Genomic DNA, 16,267 nt, shown 5'->3' on the forward strand with positions numbered 1-16,267 from the left:
TTATCTCTGCGGTAGAAACGAAAGAAGTCCTTGTGTTTTCATTTTATTTTTTATTCAAAGGTCTAGTCTTATAAAAATCAATATCTCGATGTAATATATAAGCTTTATCTACTACCAACTAAATAGAGGACGGAGTGTTCAAGCATCATTTAAAAAGTAGGTAAAGACAAAATATGTACTTTAACTGCATCTACGCTCTTCAAACTAAGATACTTAATAATAAAACTACACAGTTTGTGTACGAAATGCAACTGCAATGGAAACGGATTCCATGCACCTTTGTGTCATCACACTACTGCCAAGTGAACCTCACCATGATGGCCGCAGCACCGAGCACCGCACTCAGCATGATCGTCTGGAAGCCGAACAGTCCGGAAGCACCGTTGCAGCCGTCGGTGCTGCAGGTAAAAATACAAGACCGGTACTCGATCTTGTCGCCTGGATTGCGCACATAGTTGCAGTAGTTGCCCAGATCGCGCGAAGAGCAGTACCGCTTGGCTCCGATTCCGCCTGTGTGGTAGGGACAGTATAGTTTTAGTAACGAAGAGAATAGTTTAATTATTTAAATGTAATTTTGAATACGTGGACGAAAAAGGGAACTCAGATGTCAAAACTAACTTACTTTGTATGATACAAATATGATTTGAAAATATGTAGTAGTTAAATCAAAACGATCGTGTGCCACTCAAAGCACACAAGCATAGTCCTGAAGTGGAGGGACTTTAATCGAACCTATGAGCATCTGTACCCCATGTTAGGGGCGGCTCAAAACAGCGTCCCGACCCGTAGCGGGCGGCTGCGGTGCCACGTCAGCTTTTCTTATGATGGCAGTCTCATCGCGCGGCTAGGTATCGCAGCCCTGGTAAGGCGGCATACCGGAAAATCAACAATCAACCTCGAAAAATGTAATCGAAATAACTGGATTAAGCAATCGGCAGAGGAAATTGATGTTCAACAGAAACTGATTGGAAACTCGGTATTCGGAGCGTTAGGACGCTGTTGGAACCTGCACGAGTTGCTCTCCTTGTTCGAAAGCTGCAAAAGATAAAGGTTGAGTTCGCAGCGCTTCAGGAGATTTAATGGCGAAGAAAAGGAGGATGGGAATTTCGTACAGTTGACCCAATTGCGGGTACCACATTCAAGTAGCACATCTACTGTGGCGGCAAAAGATTCATTATCGGCGACGCAAATGCACAACGACAACGGCCTTGGCTGGAGACCAGTGTTGGTACCAACTCAAATTATCAAATCTCATCCACGATTCAAATTAGGGGCGCGAATCAAATCACATTGGACTCATAGCTCATAGAATCATTCATGATTCGACTCGCGGATTGCATCATTGCTGCACGATGTCTACGTGTTTTTTTTTTTTGTTGAGTGCATCGAATTAACTTTCTTTGTCCTTTGATCCAGGACGAACGGATTTTTTCCCAAATGGCTCTCATTCAGCACCTGATCGACGGAATTCTTCGCGGTTTCGTTTGTGCTCAATGGACATGGCTTTATTTTCAGAACGAAATTCCTGTTCAGATCCGAGTAATTGTTAAAAATAAGTGCGCGCGGTTTTTTTTCCCCTATAATTCAAACATCAGTTTTGGACGTGTTCAAGCCCGAAATTTGCCAAATCAACCATCAAACTATCTCAAAAATATATGTGTAAAAACTTCTGATTGATTCCGATGGTTCGCCATTTGAGTAGGGCAGAATTGACTGAATTCAGGGTGGCATTCAAGGGTTACAATGGTAGAGTATGGTCTACAAAATGAATTACAATGAAATATTCATGTGAAATGGGCATTAGGGTGGTTAAAAAAACCGATTTTGCTCCACAGCGCTCATCTGATTCTTCAGCATGTTCTGAGTGTCCTCTGAAAATTTGAGCTGAGTGTCCTCTGAAAATTTGAGGTCATTTGGATTAAAACTGATTTAGCACAAGCCGTTTCAAGCTTGCATGCAAATTGGTATGGGGAAATTTATTTTTTTATTTTACCGATAAGGACGCTTCCCCATTAAGCGCAGGTTAAGAGAAAACCTATATAGCTTAAAGGAATACTCAAGAGCTTTCACCCAACGAAAACCGCCTGTTGATTAATCGCCCCTATAATTAGTAATCGATTTTAATACAGGTTGCGAATCTTTAGTCATGATCGTTAAACTTCTTTGAGAGCATCACTGAAACGTGCAGTGCATCATAGTAGCCTGAATTTGTGTGTACTATTTTTCACGCCACGAGCAGCAATGTTGCCTGTTGAAGAGTTACTCAGAAAACTACAGTTATGATTAAATTCGATTACTAATTATTGGAACGATTAATTAAGATGCAGTTTTCACTGGGTGAAAGCTCTTGAGTATTCCTTTTAGCCATACAAGTTTTCTTTTAACCTGCGCTTAATGGGGAAGCGTCATTATCGGTATAATGGAAAAACTAATTTCCCCATACTAATTTGCATGCAAACTTGAAACGTCTTGTGCTAAATCAGTTTTAATCCAAAGGACCTCAAATTTTCAGAGGAAACTCAGAACATGATGAAGAATCAGATAAACGCTGTGGAGCAAAATCGATTTTTTGAACTACCCTAATGGGCATGTGGCTGTTCTTCTTCTTCTTCTTTCTCGTGTGAGCCGCAACCTCGTGAGCTCTAGTACAGGGCAAGTAATTAAAGCTCGATCCTCTTAGTATTTGGCCGTTTCTTTCCAATTACTGCGGTGCCTCTGGTGGCCGTACCGAGAAGTAAAATTCATCACATCGTTGCGGAAGGTTTGTTTAATTTATGGTGAAAGTTTCATTAGTATTGATGCTCACGTTCAAAAGTTATCGAATATGGAACGCGAGAGATGGGAACAAATTTTGCACACTCACGTTGGAAATCCAGCATGGTCAGGAAGAATGATTTCAAAGTATCTAAAATTATCGAAATTGACTGTAAAAACTGTCAAAAGTTATACACGCACAGCTGAAAGTATGCTCTTTTGGGCAGAAATACACTCTTTTCCGGGAGAATGGGACTACCCACAAAAGGAGTAAAATTGGATGCATAAAAAGAATAAGTTTTACACACTTCTCCTGTTTTTATGCATAAATGTTAATCATGTGTGAATATAAGATAGTCATAATTGTGTATAATATTTATTCCTTTTTGTGTGTAGTCCCATTCTCCCACGAAAGAGCGTACTTTGAAGTTATAATTGAATACTTTATAGTTAAAAGAGCATACTTCAAAGTCTTTTGTGTGTAAACTTTTTTAGCAGTGTAGGGAAACACTATTGCTGGATAGCGTAGAACAAAAAAAATGGTAGAAGTGGAACATACGACCAGAAACTACAAGTGGAAGTCTGTAGAGCAGTTCGGAACCATTTTGGGTGTTCCTCGCGTCATTTAGCGAAATGATCCACTGCGCCATACAGCACAGCTCAAATAATCTGTCGGCGCGAAGTTTTCAAGTCGTATGATGTCAGTATACGTTATAACGTCCCAATAGGACCCTGAAACAGAACCTGGTTGCCAAACATCGCGCAAGAATCCTGGTTGAGCAAGTTCTGACGAAATACAATTGATGTATTTTGATGGGCGATGAAATTAATTTTAAAATTAACTTTCAATTCCCGGGGCACAAGTCTTACCTTGCCAAACGGAAAAGTAATGCACCAGGAAAATTCTAATATGTCTATGTAGGTAAGATTGCCCACAAATTGATGGTATGTCAAAGCATCTGCAGTTGTGGAAAGAAAACTAAAGTTTTCATCACTAGAGCGACCATAAATGGGCAAATATACAAGGAGGGAGTGTCTTCAGAAGCGATTTTTGCCATCCATTCAATACACGACTGTCCGGTGTTGCTTTGGCCTGACTAAATAAGCTGCCATTACAGACGGGATGTAATGGAATGGTATGAACCGAATGATAATACCGTTATTAAAAAATCTATCAACCCACCAAAATGCCCAAATTTTCATCCGAACGAAAAATATTAGGCAATTATCATAGGGAAACTTGAGAAATGGAGCAAAACAATCAGAAAACCATCTTATATGGAGAAGTGGTGTGAAAAAATGGCAGATTAAGTTTACCGTTCTACTGTGCAAAAAATAACGAGTGGTATTGAGAGAAAGGTCCGAGAATTCATCCGAAATGCCAATGAATAATTTTTCGATATTTTTTCCTTCAAAGTTTACTAAATTCCCTGTAAGGTACAGTGGGGCAAGTGGGTAAAGGAAATCATATATTTCATGTTCATCAAGTCATAAAAGTTGAATATAATATTGAAATTGATCATATTTATGACATAACGAATCATCTATCCAATCTTTATATGCCTGCGAACAAGATCATTGAAAAATACTTTTAGAATACAAAATACCGTGAAGTACCCTAATTTCGCGCAATTAAGATCTGACAAAGTTAAAACGTCCATTAAAAATCATATAGTGGCCATTTGGAAACATTTGCTTCTGCATCACGTAGTAGAAGGATTCTAGGTTCTCAAAAAAATGTTACTGGCAAATTTTGCTGCTATTTAAAAAAAAATGGAGTATGAATCTGAGACCGTTGTATGCTCCTTATTTCGCGCATGAAAATAGGATAGTTCCTAATTTCGCGCAAAAGTGTTCCTAACTTCGCTCATGTTTGGAACTGAATATCGTTATTGGTTTGATGAAATATAATCAATTGACCAATAGAATGCAAGCATCCATTGTTCAAAATATGCAGATAACGGTATCAGACGGCTTCAGTGACCCATTCTTTAGTCGAAATGGTATGTACCTATATTTCGACCCTGGAGATTTGCTTAGATTTTACTTCATGAATTTTAGTTGACACAAGTCATAATTCCTAAAATATCGTTTTCTTCTGAAATACAAACCATATTTTAAGAAAAAAGGCATTGTATGAGCAATGTTTAGCTGGTGTATAAAAAAAAGTTTCAATTTTCGAGACGTCATGAAAGAAAGTCTTAAATTCCGCTATCTCTTACATATGACATCTTCAAATATTTGTTTTGTACAAGACGTCTTCAATATTATATACATTATCGAAAAAGCTGCTGTAGTTTTATCTTGAGTTTAGCATCATTTTACACATCGCACATTTTAGCATCATTTTACACATCGGATTTTGCAGGCACTGATCTATAAGATTTTTCAAGTCAACATTAGTCGATGTCGGTGGTTATTCGCCTAAAAATTAGATAAAAAGCGTATGGGAATGAACTCTTCGGATTCTATTCAGTGTAAAACTGTCCTGTGCATTATATTACTTTTGTTTCATTAGAATGTTGCAAATGAAACTACGCAACAACAATAAACGAAATTAGGCACCATAATTACTCTCATATACCTAATTTCGCGCAGAAAGCGAAAGTCTAAATAATTACAAAATACATAAAATTTCACACTTTTCAATAGTAATGACGAATAAACATATCCAACAGAGCATAATGGATACAAATATTTCCGAAAAGTAGCCAGTTTTGTACAGTAAAATCATTTGTTTACTTGGGTCATGTTCTTCGTCGCTGTGCTAAGCACAAGCAAATATGGCGGTCGATGGGAGGACCAAATTGAAATAATTTTATTTGGTGTACTAAACCAAGTTTGTTTTTCAAATTTTTTCGTGAAAAACATTCAACAACAATGATATTTTGCAATCCTCCAGATTTTTCAATTTTGACTGGCCCATAAAAATTGAAAAAAATAAATGATTTTATAATGCACGAAGTTATGGCGCGCGCGAAATTAGGGCACATCACGGTATTTGGAAAACAAAAAAATCTGTTTCAATTTTTCACTTGCCCCACATGTCGAGTAAGTGAAAAAATGATTTAAAAAAAGAATTTTTCAATATAAGAACACATTTTCTGTTCATATATTTCATGCAAATGATAATTATACTGTATAGAGCATAACTGTGATCTGTTGTGATGCTTTTTGACACTTCATAAAAGTCAAAGGGCATTAGAGTGCCTCCATTAAATGATTTTTATGTTTTTATGTTTTCTTTACTTGATTTTTTTGAGATCTAATATCTCATCTCCATTTGTGTCTAACACTACTTTATTTCAGGTTTATAGTAAGATAATGAACCTTGGCGATAATGCAGAGAAATTATCTTTGAAATAATCATCAAACCTGGAATCATATTGTGTTTCATTAACAATCCACTGATGATTTCTGTAGAAGAATCTACATTACCAATTAAATATTTTTTTTAAATTTCAACTAAATAAATCATAATTGTTGATATATTTGCAATAGTAGTGATTCTTGTATTTAAGCTATATAAATAACATTTTTCACGAATTATTTATCAAAAATGGATTATTTAAAACACTGACACGCTTGGCACTTTGGGTCCCTGATTTAGTATTACCACGTATCACTGTAATAACCAAAAGCCTTCGAATGAGTTCGAATTGATATCATTTGTTTATATACGCTTAATAGAAATTATTTGTGTTTGAAAAAATAGAGAAATGCATTCAGTGTCGGAAAATTTTCACTTGCCCCACCCATGGTAAAAAACAAGCAATAAAATATTTTTTTCAAAATTTTTTATGTCTATATCAATATTTTTGTGGCTGGAATTCAAAACTACAAAGAAAACCAACCTATCAATGCACTAATTGGATGTGTTATAAAAACCAACAGAAAAAAAATGTATTTATTGACACGCAAAACAACTTGTGCAAAAGATAAACTTGAAAGGTTAATAAACTTTTACTCTCGCATGTTGAAATGGTTCATTATTTCATGTTTCACACTTATTCAACGCATTGATTTGAATAACCTTGTATGATTGTGAAGTGAAATTGAATAATTCTGTGGTTCATCAGTGAAATACTTGCGTTTTTTCACTTACCCCATTTACCCACTTACCCCACTGTACCTTATAATAAAAACTGAACCACCTTTTTATGCACTTTTTCGGCAAAGAAATGTCTAATTTCGTACGGCCAAATACTAAGTGGATCAAGCTTTAAGACTATATGCCCTCCGTGTTTTCAACATTTACTTGGACGGTTCTCTTTTATAGTTTCACTGATGGGAATTCGCATGGGAAGTTAAGAGGTCCAATCTAGCCTTTCTGACAAAATCTGCTACTTCCTTAAAAAGGTCTTGTTTGCCGGTCTTTAAAAATTCGATGAGGTTGGTGTATTTATTATCGAACGAAAACTGCATTATTATTCTACCGAAAAGGGGGCGACGGTTCTCCACACAGTTCACACTCCGCATTATCCTATATTTTCATACGATGTAACCAATTTTTCGAATAATCGTGGCTTGTCATCAGACGGTTAATCAGTTTCACGTGACTCCCCTTCATGTCAACTTTTCAGTACCAAGCACTCTTGTGTGCCGCAAAGAATCTCGTCCCTTTTTTCTCCGAATATGCTGCCCAATGGTTCGTTCGTCTTGCCAGTGAGCTTTTTGCGTTGAAATCGGCATCTTTTAGTTGAATTGTTGTGTGTTTTATGACGTTCTCTGAAGTGACCCCAGCTTTGGCGAGCACATCTGTCGTTTCGTTTCCGCTAATCAACACATGGCTAGTAATTCACTGGTATGGCAATATTCCATCGTTGACACGTTGACTAGGATTTCGATCAGAAATCCGTCTGCCTTTGAGACTTTGACATTTGCTAGCATGAGATGAGGCAAGCTGATCGGGAGTCCGTGTATATTACATAATTTCGAAGCTGATCCTGCTTTACTATGTTTGTTGCCATCTGAATGGCAATCAACTCCGAAGATGTAACGCTTGTTTCCTTTGCAAGTTCGTATTTTCTACAAAAAACACCCATTCCGCAGACTGATCCTTCTTTCGAGGCGCGATTTTCACCATATTGAGCCTGTGTTGAACTTTTGTTTGGAAAAGTATGGCTTTGGTTTTGGCAGCGTTTATCTCCAGATTCAGGATTGCTGCTTTTTCGGAGAACTCGTGTTGTTCTCGAGCATTTCTTCAAGGCGCTTCAAAACAGCTGTGTTAGCTACTTTAGTAAGCGCTGGGACTAATGAAATCGGTCTTTTCCCAGACGGTGTATTCTGGTCGCGCCCTGGCTTTAAAATTGTGACGACTTTGATGATTTTCAGGTTATCATTCAGGCAACCTCGCTTCGTTTAAATTCTCTATAATGCTTGCTGTTACCTCGGGTCGCAAACACCGAAGCATTTCGTACGTCAGATTGTCTTCACCAGGAGCTGACCTTCCGTTTTTGCTGTTAAGTATCCTATTCCAGCTTTCTTTGTCAAGCAATGTGGTTGTACTTGCTACTCGGTTGAACTGTTGTCTCGCCCTATTTTTCTTCTTCCATACAGCATCTACTTCTTCGAACCACCAGAATTTGGTGTCCTGGTGTCCTTTTTCTTGTTGTCCTTATATCTTCGTTACTTGTCTTTGTAGATCGCTTATTGTAGAGATATCCTCGGCGCGCAACTCAGATATATTTGTTTCACTAGCTTTCTTGACAAAGAAATAGCCGGATCGAACTGTCCTCTCCTGTGTCCAAACGATTTGAATACATCGGTGATGGCTACCAATACTGTTGTCCAATGCTTTCCATAGCATACAGTTTGTAGAACATGGCGAACACAAAGTTCCATTATTAAGTAGCAGAAAGCAACTTTGACTCACAGCGTTCATTAGAATTTCGCCCCTTCGATCGGTATTTCCGTCTCCCCAGCTTAAATGGTGTGCTTTGAGGTCACCACCAACGATAACTTTTCTATAGTTTTGCAAACTTGCGACGTCAGAGGCGTCGCGTCCGCATATGCAACCTGTGCACTGCACAGGTAACTAATTTGTCCCTAATATTTAAACTCTCGATAGATTTCTTGTCATTCTTATCAAAATATATATTTGGATTATGTGCATTTATCATGTGTTTTGTACAAATTTGACGATTGATAAATACATAATCGTAAAATATGCACATATTTTGTTTATAGGCGGCATGTGATATAAGGCAGCCAACTGAAATGCTGCGATGGGGGCGCATTATATTTTACTTTACGATACCGAAACGAAACACCGCCATATGTATATCCAACACGTGCACTTTCTTCCGAGAACGGTTTGCCATGCATCATACACGCATTATTTTGTATGTGTAGGTCATCCGCTCTAACCGCTATCGGCGATGTATAGGTAGGCAAAGCGTTCGTCGTGGAAGGTTTTGGTGCCGATGTAGAAAAGCACTGCTTCAAACTACAGTATATATTAAAAAAAAGAAGGAGCTTCTCAAGCCAGATAGAAAAGCTTTCGGGCAGGTTATGAAGTATTTTTTCTTACACGCCGCGGGCCACAAAAAATGCAGCCGCGGGCCGTACGTTGGGCACCCCTGGTGTAGATCTTAGAATAATGGAAGAGGCTTTCGTGCCTTTTAAACAGGAGACTAAAATAATAGGGCTGATAATAAACTCCGTCAATCTAAGTACCTGGTGGATGGCAGAGAAAGGGAGCAGTCCAAACGGTGTTGGTCCCAAAATAGAAATGGATGGGATAACGCCTTGGAACACTCGCTACATGTGATAATGACGTTAGCCGCGAGGTGAAATGAAGCATGCACGTTAAAAGATGCAAACTATCGAATTCTCGGATAAAATACGGCATATTACTGTGGGCTGGACATGAAGTGCATATGTCGGAACATACACACGAAAAAGTGATGTTTAGCAGAGAAACCGAAAGAAGACATCGTAAACCCCGCACTGTGCGTGCGGCCTGTATGGAAGGAAACTGGCAATTGGCGGTCCAATTACTATCGATTTTGAATATAACATTTGATTTTGCCCCCGATAACACGGATTCTGGTTTCATAAATAACGCTTGTTAAATTAGATGTCTTTTTTATATGAAATAGAAAAAAAGGATAAACTTATTTTGACATATGAGTTCACAGTTACACACTAAAATACAAGCAAATCTACCAACAAGCAAGCCAACTATTATAAAAACAGACACGTTTGATAAGTAAACAACTATTAACCGTGCATGGCCGTCGACTTGACGCAGTACTCTGCCTCGAACACGTGGTCGCACGGTTCCGGCTTGTATGGAGACGCCTCATCCGCCACCAACATATCGGAGCAGTACATCGAGTGGGCGGATGAGCACTGGTAGCACAGGATCCCTAGCGCTGTAAGCGATATGAAAACAAATGGAAACCAAAACCAAGAAATGAAGCGATTAGTGTATGGTTAGATATAAAAGTGTGGAATTGTAATTCATGCGAATGTTATTTAATTAGTTATAATATATTATGGTTAAATATGATCCCAATATAATTAGTAGCACCGAGCTCCAAGCACCCCAGCCATGCATCGTCCTGTAATTAGCAGCCTACACTTCTAGTATGAGATAGCCATATCCTTTTGCTAGATTGGTAGTCGAGAATACCTTCGAAGCGACCGATGTGTTTGATGCAGTATTTGGCGCCGTACACGTTGGAACAATCCTGCGGTTTTATGTCTGGGGTATCGAAGCGTTCGAACCACTCGCTGCACTGGAACGGGGTGCTGGAATCGGTCGCATTGCACACGTAGCACTCGATCGCTAGAGCTAGTTATTTTAGAAGAAATGACATATAGATAAGGGTTTTATTTGGACATTTATACTTGAAGAATGATCTGATGTTTCGATGCGCAGTATTGTTTTAAAATTTTGTCAAATAAAAGATAACTGTTCAAAACATGTTCCCGTGATGCTTGGAAGACACCTTTACGTGGTGCGTGGGTAAGATCCAAGGAGCTAAACTTTACAAAGGTGGCGCAGATCACCGCTGCGTGCCACTAGTTATCCTTTTTACTCTCCCACTGATCTTATGCAACGCAAATAGCGACGTAACTATTTGCGTTGCATAAGAACAGTGGGAGACACGGTGCCCCGGTAGACCGTTATTATAAAATAAAAATGTCCATCAAAATCAAGTACAGGGCTCGATTCCTGTGGTAATTCTGCACCTCTGGACCAATTTTTAAAAAAATCCCTAGGAGGAATCTCGAGAAATCTTGATTTGAAGTTTTTAATTAAGAAATTTCAAAAGAATCTATATTTTAATTCAATAATATCCCAAAATACCTTCAAAGCCGTCCAAAAAGTGGTCCAAGTTGTTTTCAACCAGTTTGCATTTGTTGTCTTTATTACAATTATAAATTTTACAACTGATTAAGCTCACCAAACTGACTTAGATATGTTTTTGTATGGCTTGAAGCCGTCTATCTTCAAGAATGCTACCTCTCGTTCAGAACCATTCATGAATTCATGTGTAGGCTGCAGATTCTTTGTTGAATGCCATTCAGATTAAAGTTTGTATTTTTTTCATTGGATTCACAAATCTATTCGAGCATCAGAAGTAAAGATTGGAGTATGGAAAAAATTGATAAAAAAACCAACAGCTTAAATATTTGTTTAAAGTAGTGAAGTTGTTTAGCATTTTATAACAGGTTGGATCTTCGTCAGATGATGGAACAATTGAATTGACGGAGCTTTATCATATTCTGAGATTTCCCCGCAAAAGGATCATCGGACTGGTAATGACTCCAAAGATGGAGGTAAGGAAAAGCTACGATTTTCAAGAGTGAGCTCGGCATATAGAATGAGATCTCGAGAACCAAGGAAAACATCAGGAAAAATGCACAAGAGAAAGAAAAAAATTTACAAGCTTTGTGCATATTCTTTTGGGTTTTCGGTTACGACGAAGATAAAATATTCCATTTTTGAACTTTTGAAAACACTTTAATACAGAAACAAAAAGAACCTTTGCTTATCTCCGTCACTACACATCTAGTTCGCAATTGTTAATACGATTTTAAAGTTGCTTGAGAAGCGCCATGTTGAGTAAATTTATGGGTGAACCTAGTACAGATGAGGCATCAACAAATTGCAGAGTTCACTGAAATCCCGAACTTTCGGATTACGGCATTACGCTGTTTAAACATTATCAATTTTCTAATTAATATTTCAATCAGCAGTTTCTGAATGATTTCAAAAAAGTGTACGCAAGATACAGCTCTTTGAAACTCGAGCATGGTTTTGAGGAAGCAATTGATGGCTTTGCTAGCAGCTGGAAAAAGCCGCAGCTTCCATTCACGTCAAAGTACCATATCTTGAATTATCATGTTTCTGAGTTCTGTAGAGGTACTGGAATAGGTTTTGGCTTACATATCAAACATGCTTTTTCTAGTCCGTTGATAAGAGCTTTGACGAGATTTGGCAGCAAAGATCGGTTAATAAGTGATGTGATCGAGTATACCAGCTTCTTACTACTATTATTCTGCACGAACTCTGGTCTTACTTCTCTCCATTATGAACATAAACACTAAATTAAAATTATTTTTAATTTTCATTCTATTAAACATTGACAGCAACACTTATACTAAACTCGAGCAAGTTAGCCATACAAAAACATTCTTAAGTCAGTTTGGTAAGATAAGTCAGTTGTAAATATTTATGGTTCTAATAACCACAACGCGTGCTTAGGGCCATCTTTGGCGTTGTGCAAGAGAATGGTGTGTGACGGCGAAGTTTGAAACAAGAGCTCGCCCAGCTCTACGGCGAACCCAGTACCCAGAAGGTAGCTAAAGCTGGAAGGGTACGATGGGCAGGGCATATTTCAAGAATGCCGGACAGTAACCCGGCAAAGCTGGTGGTTACTTCCGACTGGCAGGTTCGAGAAGAATTGAAGGACATCTATCTAGGTGGATTAATCAGGGTTTTTGGTGATATTTTTGGATTCTTATATGGATTCTTTTGAAATTTCTTAACTAAAAACTTCAAATCAAGATTTCTCGAGATTCCTCCTAGGGATTTTTTAAAAATTGGTCCAGAGGTGCAGAATTACCACAGGAATCGAGCCCTGTACTTGGTTTTGATGGACATTTTTATTTTATAATAACGGTCTACCGGGGCACCGTGGGAGAGTGAAAGAGATAACTAGTGGCACGCAGCGCTGATCTGCGCCACCTTTGTAAAGTCTAGCTCCTTGGGTAAGATCTACCACGGTCACATTGCCAGCTACAGACAAATCCTGACCCAACGAAAACCTTCCCCAATTTCCATGTCTGTAGTGCTTATGAAATTGTCGGTAAGTCATTAAGTAAATACTTCTTAGATGTTTCCCGACTGCAAATAATAATACTCATGTCCCTGTAATGTTTTTCTTAGATTGGAATCAAGGATTAAACCCCCCTTGATTTCTGAAGCATTTCAAAAATAACATCATCATCACTAAAGTTTCCAATCTTCTAATGTGCTAGTGCTTCTTTTTTTTTATGTCATCACATCTGTCACCGAGGAAAGAAGCTGACGTTACCATCTACTAATGTTGATTGTCTTTTTTTCTTATTTATAGTGAACGTAGTTATTATGAACACGACGTCAACCATCACTTGCCGAATGGAGCCTTTCATAACTTTTAAATAGCTACGCTCCCAACGAAAAACTCATTTAGGGTAATTCGCCAAATGTTGAACGGCTGATTTTTTCGCCTATTGTTGAACGCACGTGCAATTCTTATAGGCGTTTAACAATAGGCAAAAAAATTTGCTGTTCAACATTTGGCGATTTCCCCTATATAATATTTAATAATACTATTTATACTAACTTCGGTACGGGAGGTCCACGCTTTCTTCCTTTCCCCTCGATTTCATGGTATGGATCGACTTTAAAGGCTACCTTACACCTCGGGAAAATTTTCCGCCGGATTTTGATCCCCGTGCATTTTAAATGGGGCCGGGATTTTGATTTTCCGTGCCCAAATCCCGAAAACATCGCATATGCAAAAATACATGGGGAAAAAATCCGCGAACCAAATTCCCGAGGTGTGAGGCTACCTTAAGGGTTTACAAATTCTGAAGTCGCTCGGAATTTGGGAGCGGGGCCATTTGGGCAGCACCCCCTATTCCCGTCCGCAACGTTAATAACTCGACCGCGTTCCAACCAAATGGCTTGATTTTTTGTACATCACTAGATATCGACAGAAACTAATCATGTACTAAAAAACAAGTAATTGGGTTGTAATGCGACCGAGTAATGAACGTTGCGGACGGGAATAGGGGGTACTGCCCAAATGGTTCTCTACCCTACATACTGCGTAGAAAAGAAAAAATGATGGAATTTAGAAACCGCCATTTTCCAGGATGCTTTCAAGTAATGGCTGCTCAAGTATGAGATTAGATTAGATAAAACATAGCTGTTCAAAACATGCAACTTGATTAGGCTTGGAACAATTTTTAACGAAATTAAATAGGACTTAATATTTTGTTAATCGTACTTATTAGCAAACAAACAATTTAAATATTTCAAGAACATCTCCTCCAGTAAAGGGGACACAAATATTTTACGAAATTTGAGTAAAATTCAGCAATTGCGTAATTTTTTAATTTGATCACAATGGATTTTGAACGTGGGTTATTATTATTCAGTCTAAAGCCGGAATTGCCTGTGCAGTACATAACAACAGTCGTCTCCATTCAGCTCGGTCCATGACTGTACGTCGCCAGCCACGCAGTCTGCGAAGAATCCGAAAATCGTCTTCCACCTGATCCATCTTGCTCGTTGCGCACTTCGCATTTTTCGCATGGTACGCCAGAGTGTAAAATAATCGAAATTTTTTGGTGAAGTCCACCTTTCTTCACTTGTCAGCTCACTTTCAGACGTATTCATAGTCGGCTCTGGACTGTCAATATTCGATTGGATAAGGATATCCGGGGTTGTGTTTCGACGTCGAAACGAGGACATACGAACAGTATGTGCTCTGCAGTTTCATCAAAACCTGGGCAGTCAGGGCAGACGGGGCTCTCCGCGTGCCCAAACCTGTAGAGGTACTGCCGGAAGCAGCCCTGGCATGACAAGAATTGTGTCAGATAGAAGTGAACTTCCCCATGGGGTCTCTCCACCCAGCTCGATATGTTAGGTATCAGCCGGTGGGTCCACCTACCTTTAGAAAACTCGAAAACTTATCTCACTCATGCTGCCATCTGGCAACCGAAGTCACCCTGATGCGTTCGCGGGCTCCTCTGGTGCCACGTAGCTCGAAACATTCCTCGTCTTCCCGGATGACCAGCCCGACTGGCATCATGCTCGCAATCACGCAGCTGCATCGTGTGATATCGTGCAGTAGGCAGATATCACTCTGAGACACATTAAACGTTACTTGCTCTACAGCTTCTGCAGGTAACTGGTTACCCCCAGAGCTCTCGCCCAGGACGGGCCGCCGTATCTAAGAATAGATACGGCAACGCCTGCCAGTAGCCTACGTCTACTAGCACACACCTTGGAACTGTTGGACACCATCCTCGATAATGCCGCAACAGCAGTCGAAGCCCTCTTGCACGCGTAGTCGACATGGCTGGCGAAGGTCAGCTTGTCGTCTATTACGACCCGCTTCAAACTCCGCTTTGATGCGATCGCGACTTCACCCACGTGAATCACTGCATGTTGAACCGACTTGCGGTTGTTGACGATAACCACCTCCGTTTTATGTTGAGCGAGCTGCAGGCCTCTAGCGCTCATCCAATCCTCCACCGTGCTGATCGCGTGTGCTGCGGTGAGTTCTACCTCGGAAATTGACTCCCCGTAGACCTCCAAGGTTACGTCATCTGCGAAACCGACGATCTTAACACCAGGAGGAAACTTTAGCTTCAGAACCCCGTCATACATAAGGTTCCATAGTACCGGGCCCAGTATTGAACCTTGCGGAACTCCTGCGGTAATAGGTACGCTTCTCTGACCGGCATCGGTCTCGTATAATAGTACACGGTTCTGGAAATAGCTTTCCAAAATCCGGTACAGGCCCACCGGCAGGCTAAGCCGGTGTAACGAGAGCGCGATGGCATCCCAGCTTGCGCTGTTGAATGCGTTCTTCACATCAAGTGTTACTAACGCACAGTATCGAATACCTCGCCTTTTCTGTTGGATCGCAATCTCGGCGGTCTTTACCACCGAGTTAATAGTGTCCAACGTGGACTTACCCTTGCGAAAACCGATACTGACCGATAGGCCGTTCGTACCCTCTGAGTACGGGGTCAGCCTGTTGAGGATGATCCTCTCTAGCGACTTACCCGTCGTGTCTATAAGGCCGATTGATCTATGCGCCGATGGGTCGCCCGGCGGCTTCCCGGCCTTCGGCAACAACACCAGTTTCTGTCTTTTCCATCTTTCGGGGAATCTACACTCATCTAGGCATCTTTGCATAGCTAGCCTGAACACGTTCGGGTCCGCTATGATTGCTGCCTTGAGAGCGCTGTTCGGAACTCCATAAGGCCCTGGAGC

General features: G+C 39.9%; 1 protein-coding gene across 1 annotated transcript in view; it reads right to left on the reverse strand.

The window, feature by feature from the left end:
• Positions 1 to 30: 30 nt before the first annotated feature.
• Positions 31 to 16,267, reverse strand: part of LOC134218531 (U-scoloptoxin(05)-Sm1a) — a 29,846-nt gene continuing 13,609 nt past the window's right edge. The window contains exons 2-3 of the mRNA XM_062697655.1: positions 10,394 to 10,555; positions 31 to 510 (exon numbers count right to left, since the gene is read on the reverse strand). Of these exons, the coding sequence (XP_062553639.1) occupies positions 293 to 510; positions 10,394 to 10,555 (380 nt within the window). The 3' untranslated portion in view covers positions 31 to 292. The remainder of the gene's footprint in view (positions 511 to 10,393; positions 10,556 to 16,267) is intronic.

Source organism: Armigeres subalbatus, chromosome 2 (assembly GCF_024139115.2).
Source record: "Armigeres subalbatus isolate Guangzhou_Male chromosome 2, GZ_Asu_2, whole genome shotgun sequence".
Classification (NCBI taxonomy): domain Eukaryota; kingdom Metazoa; phylum Arthropoda; class Insecta; order Diptera; family Culicidae; genus Armigeres; species Armigeres subalbatus.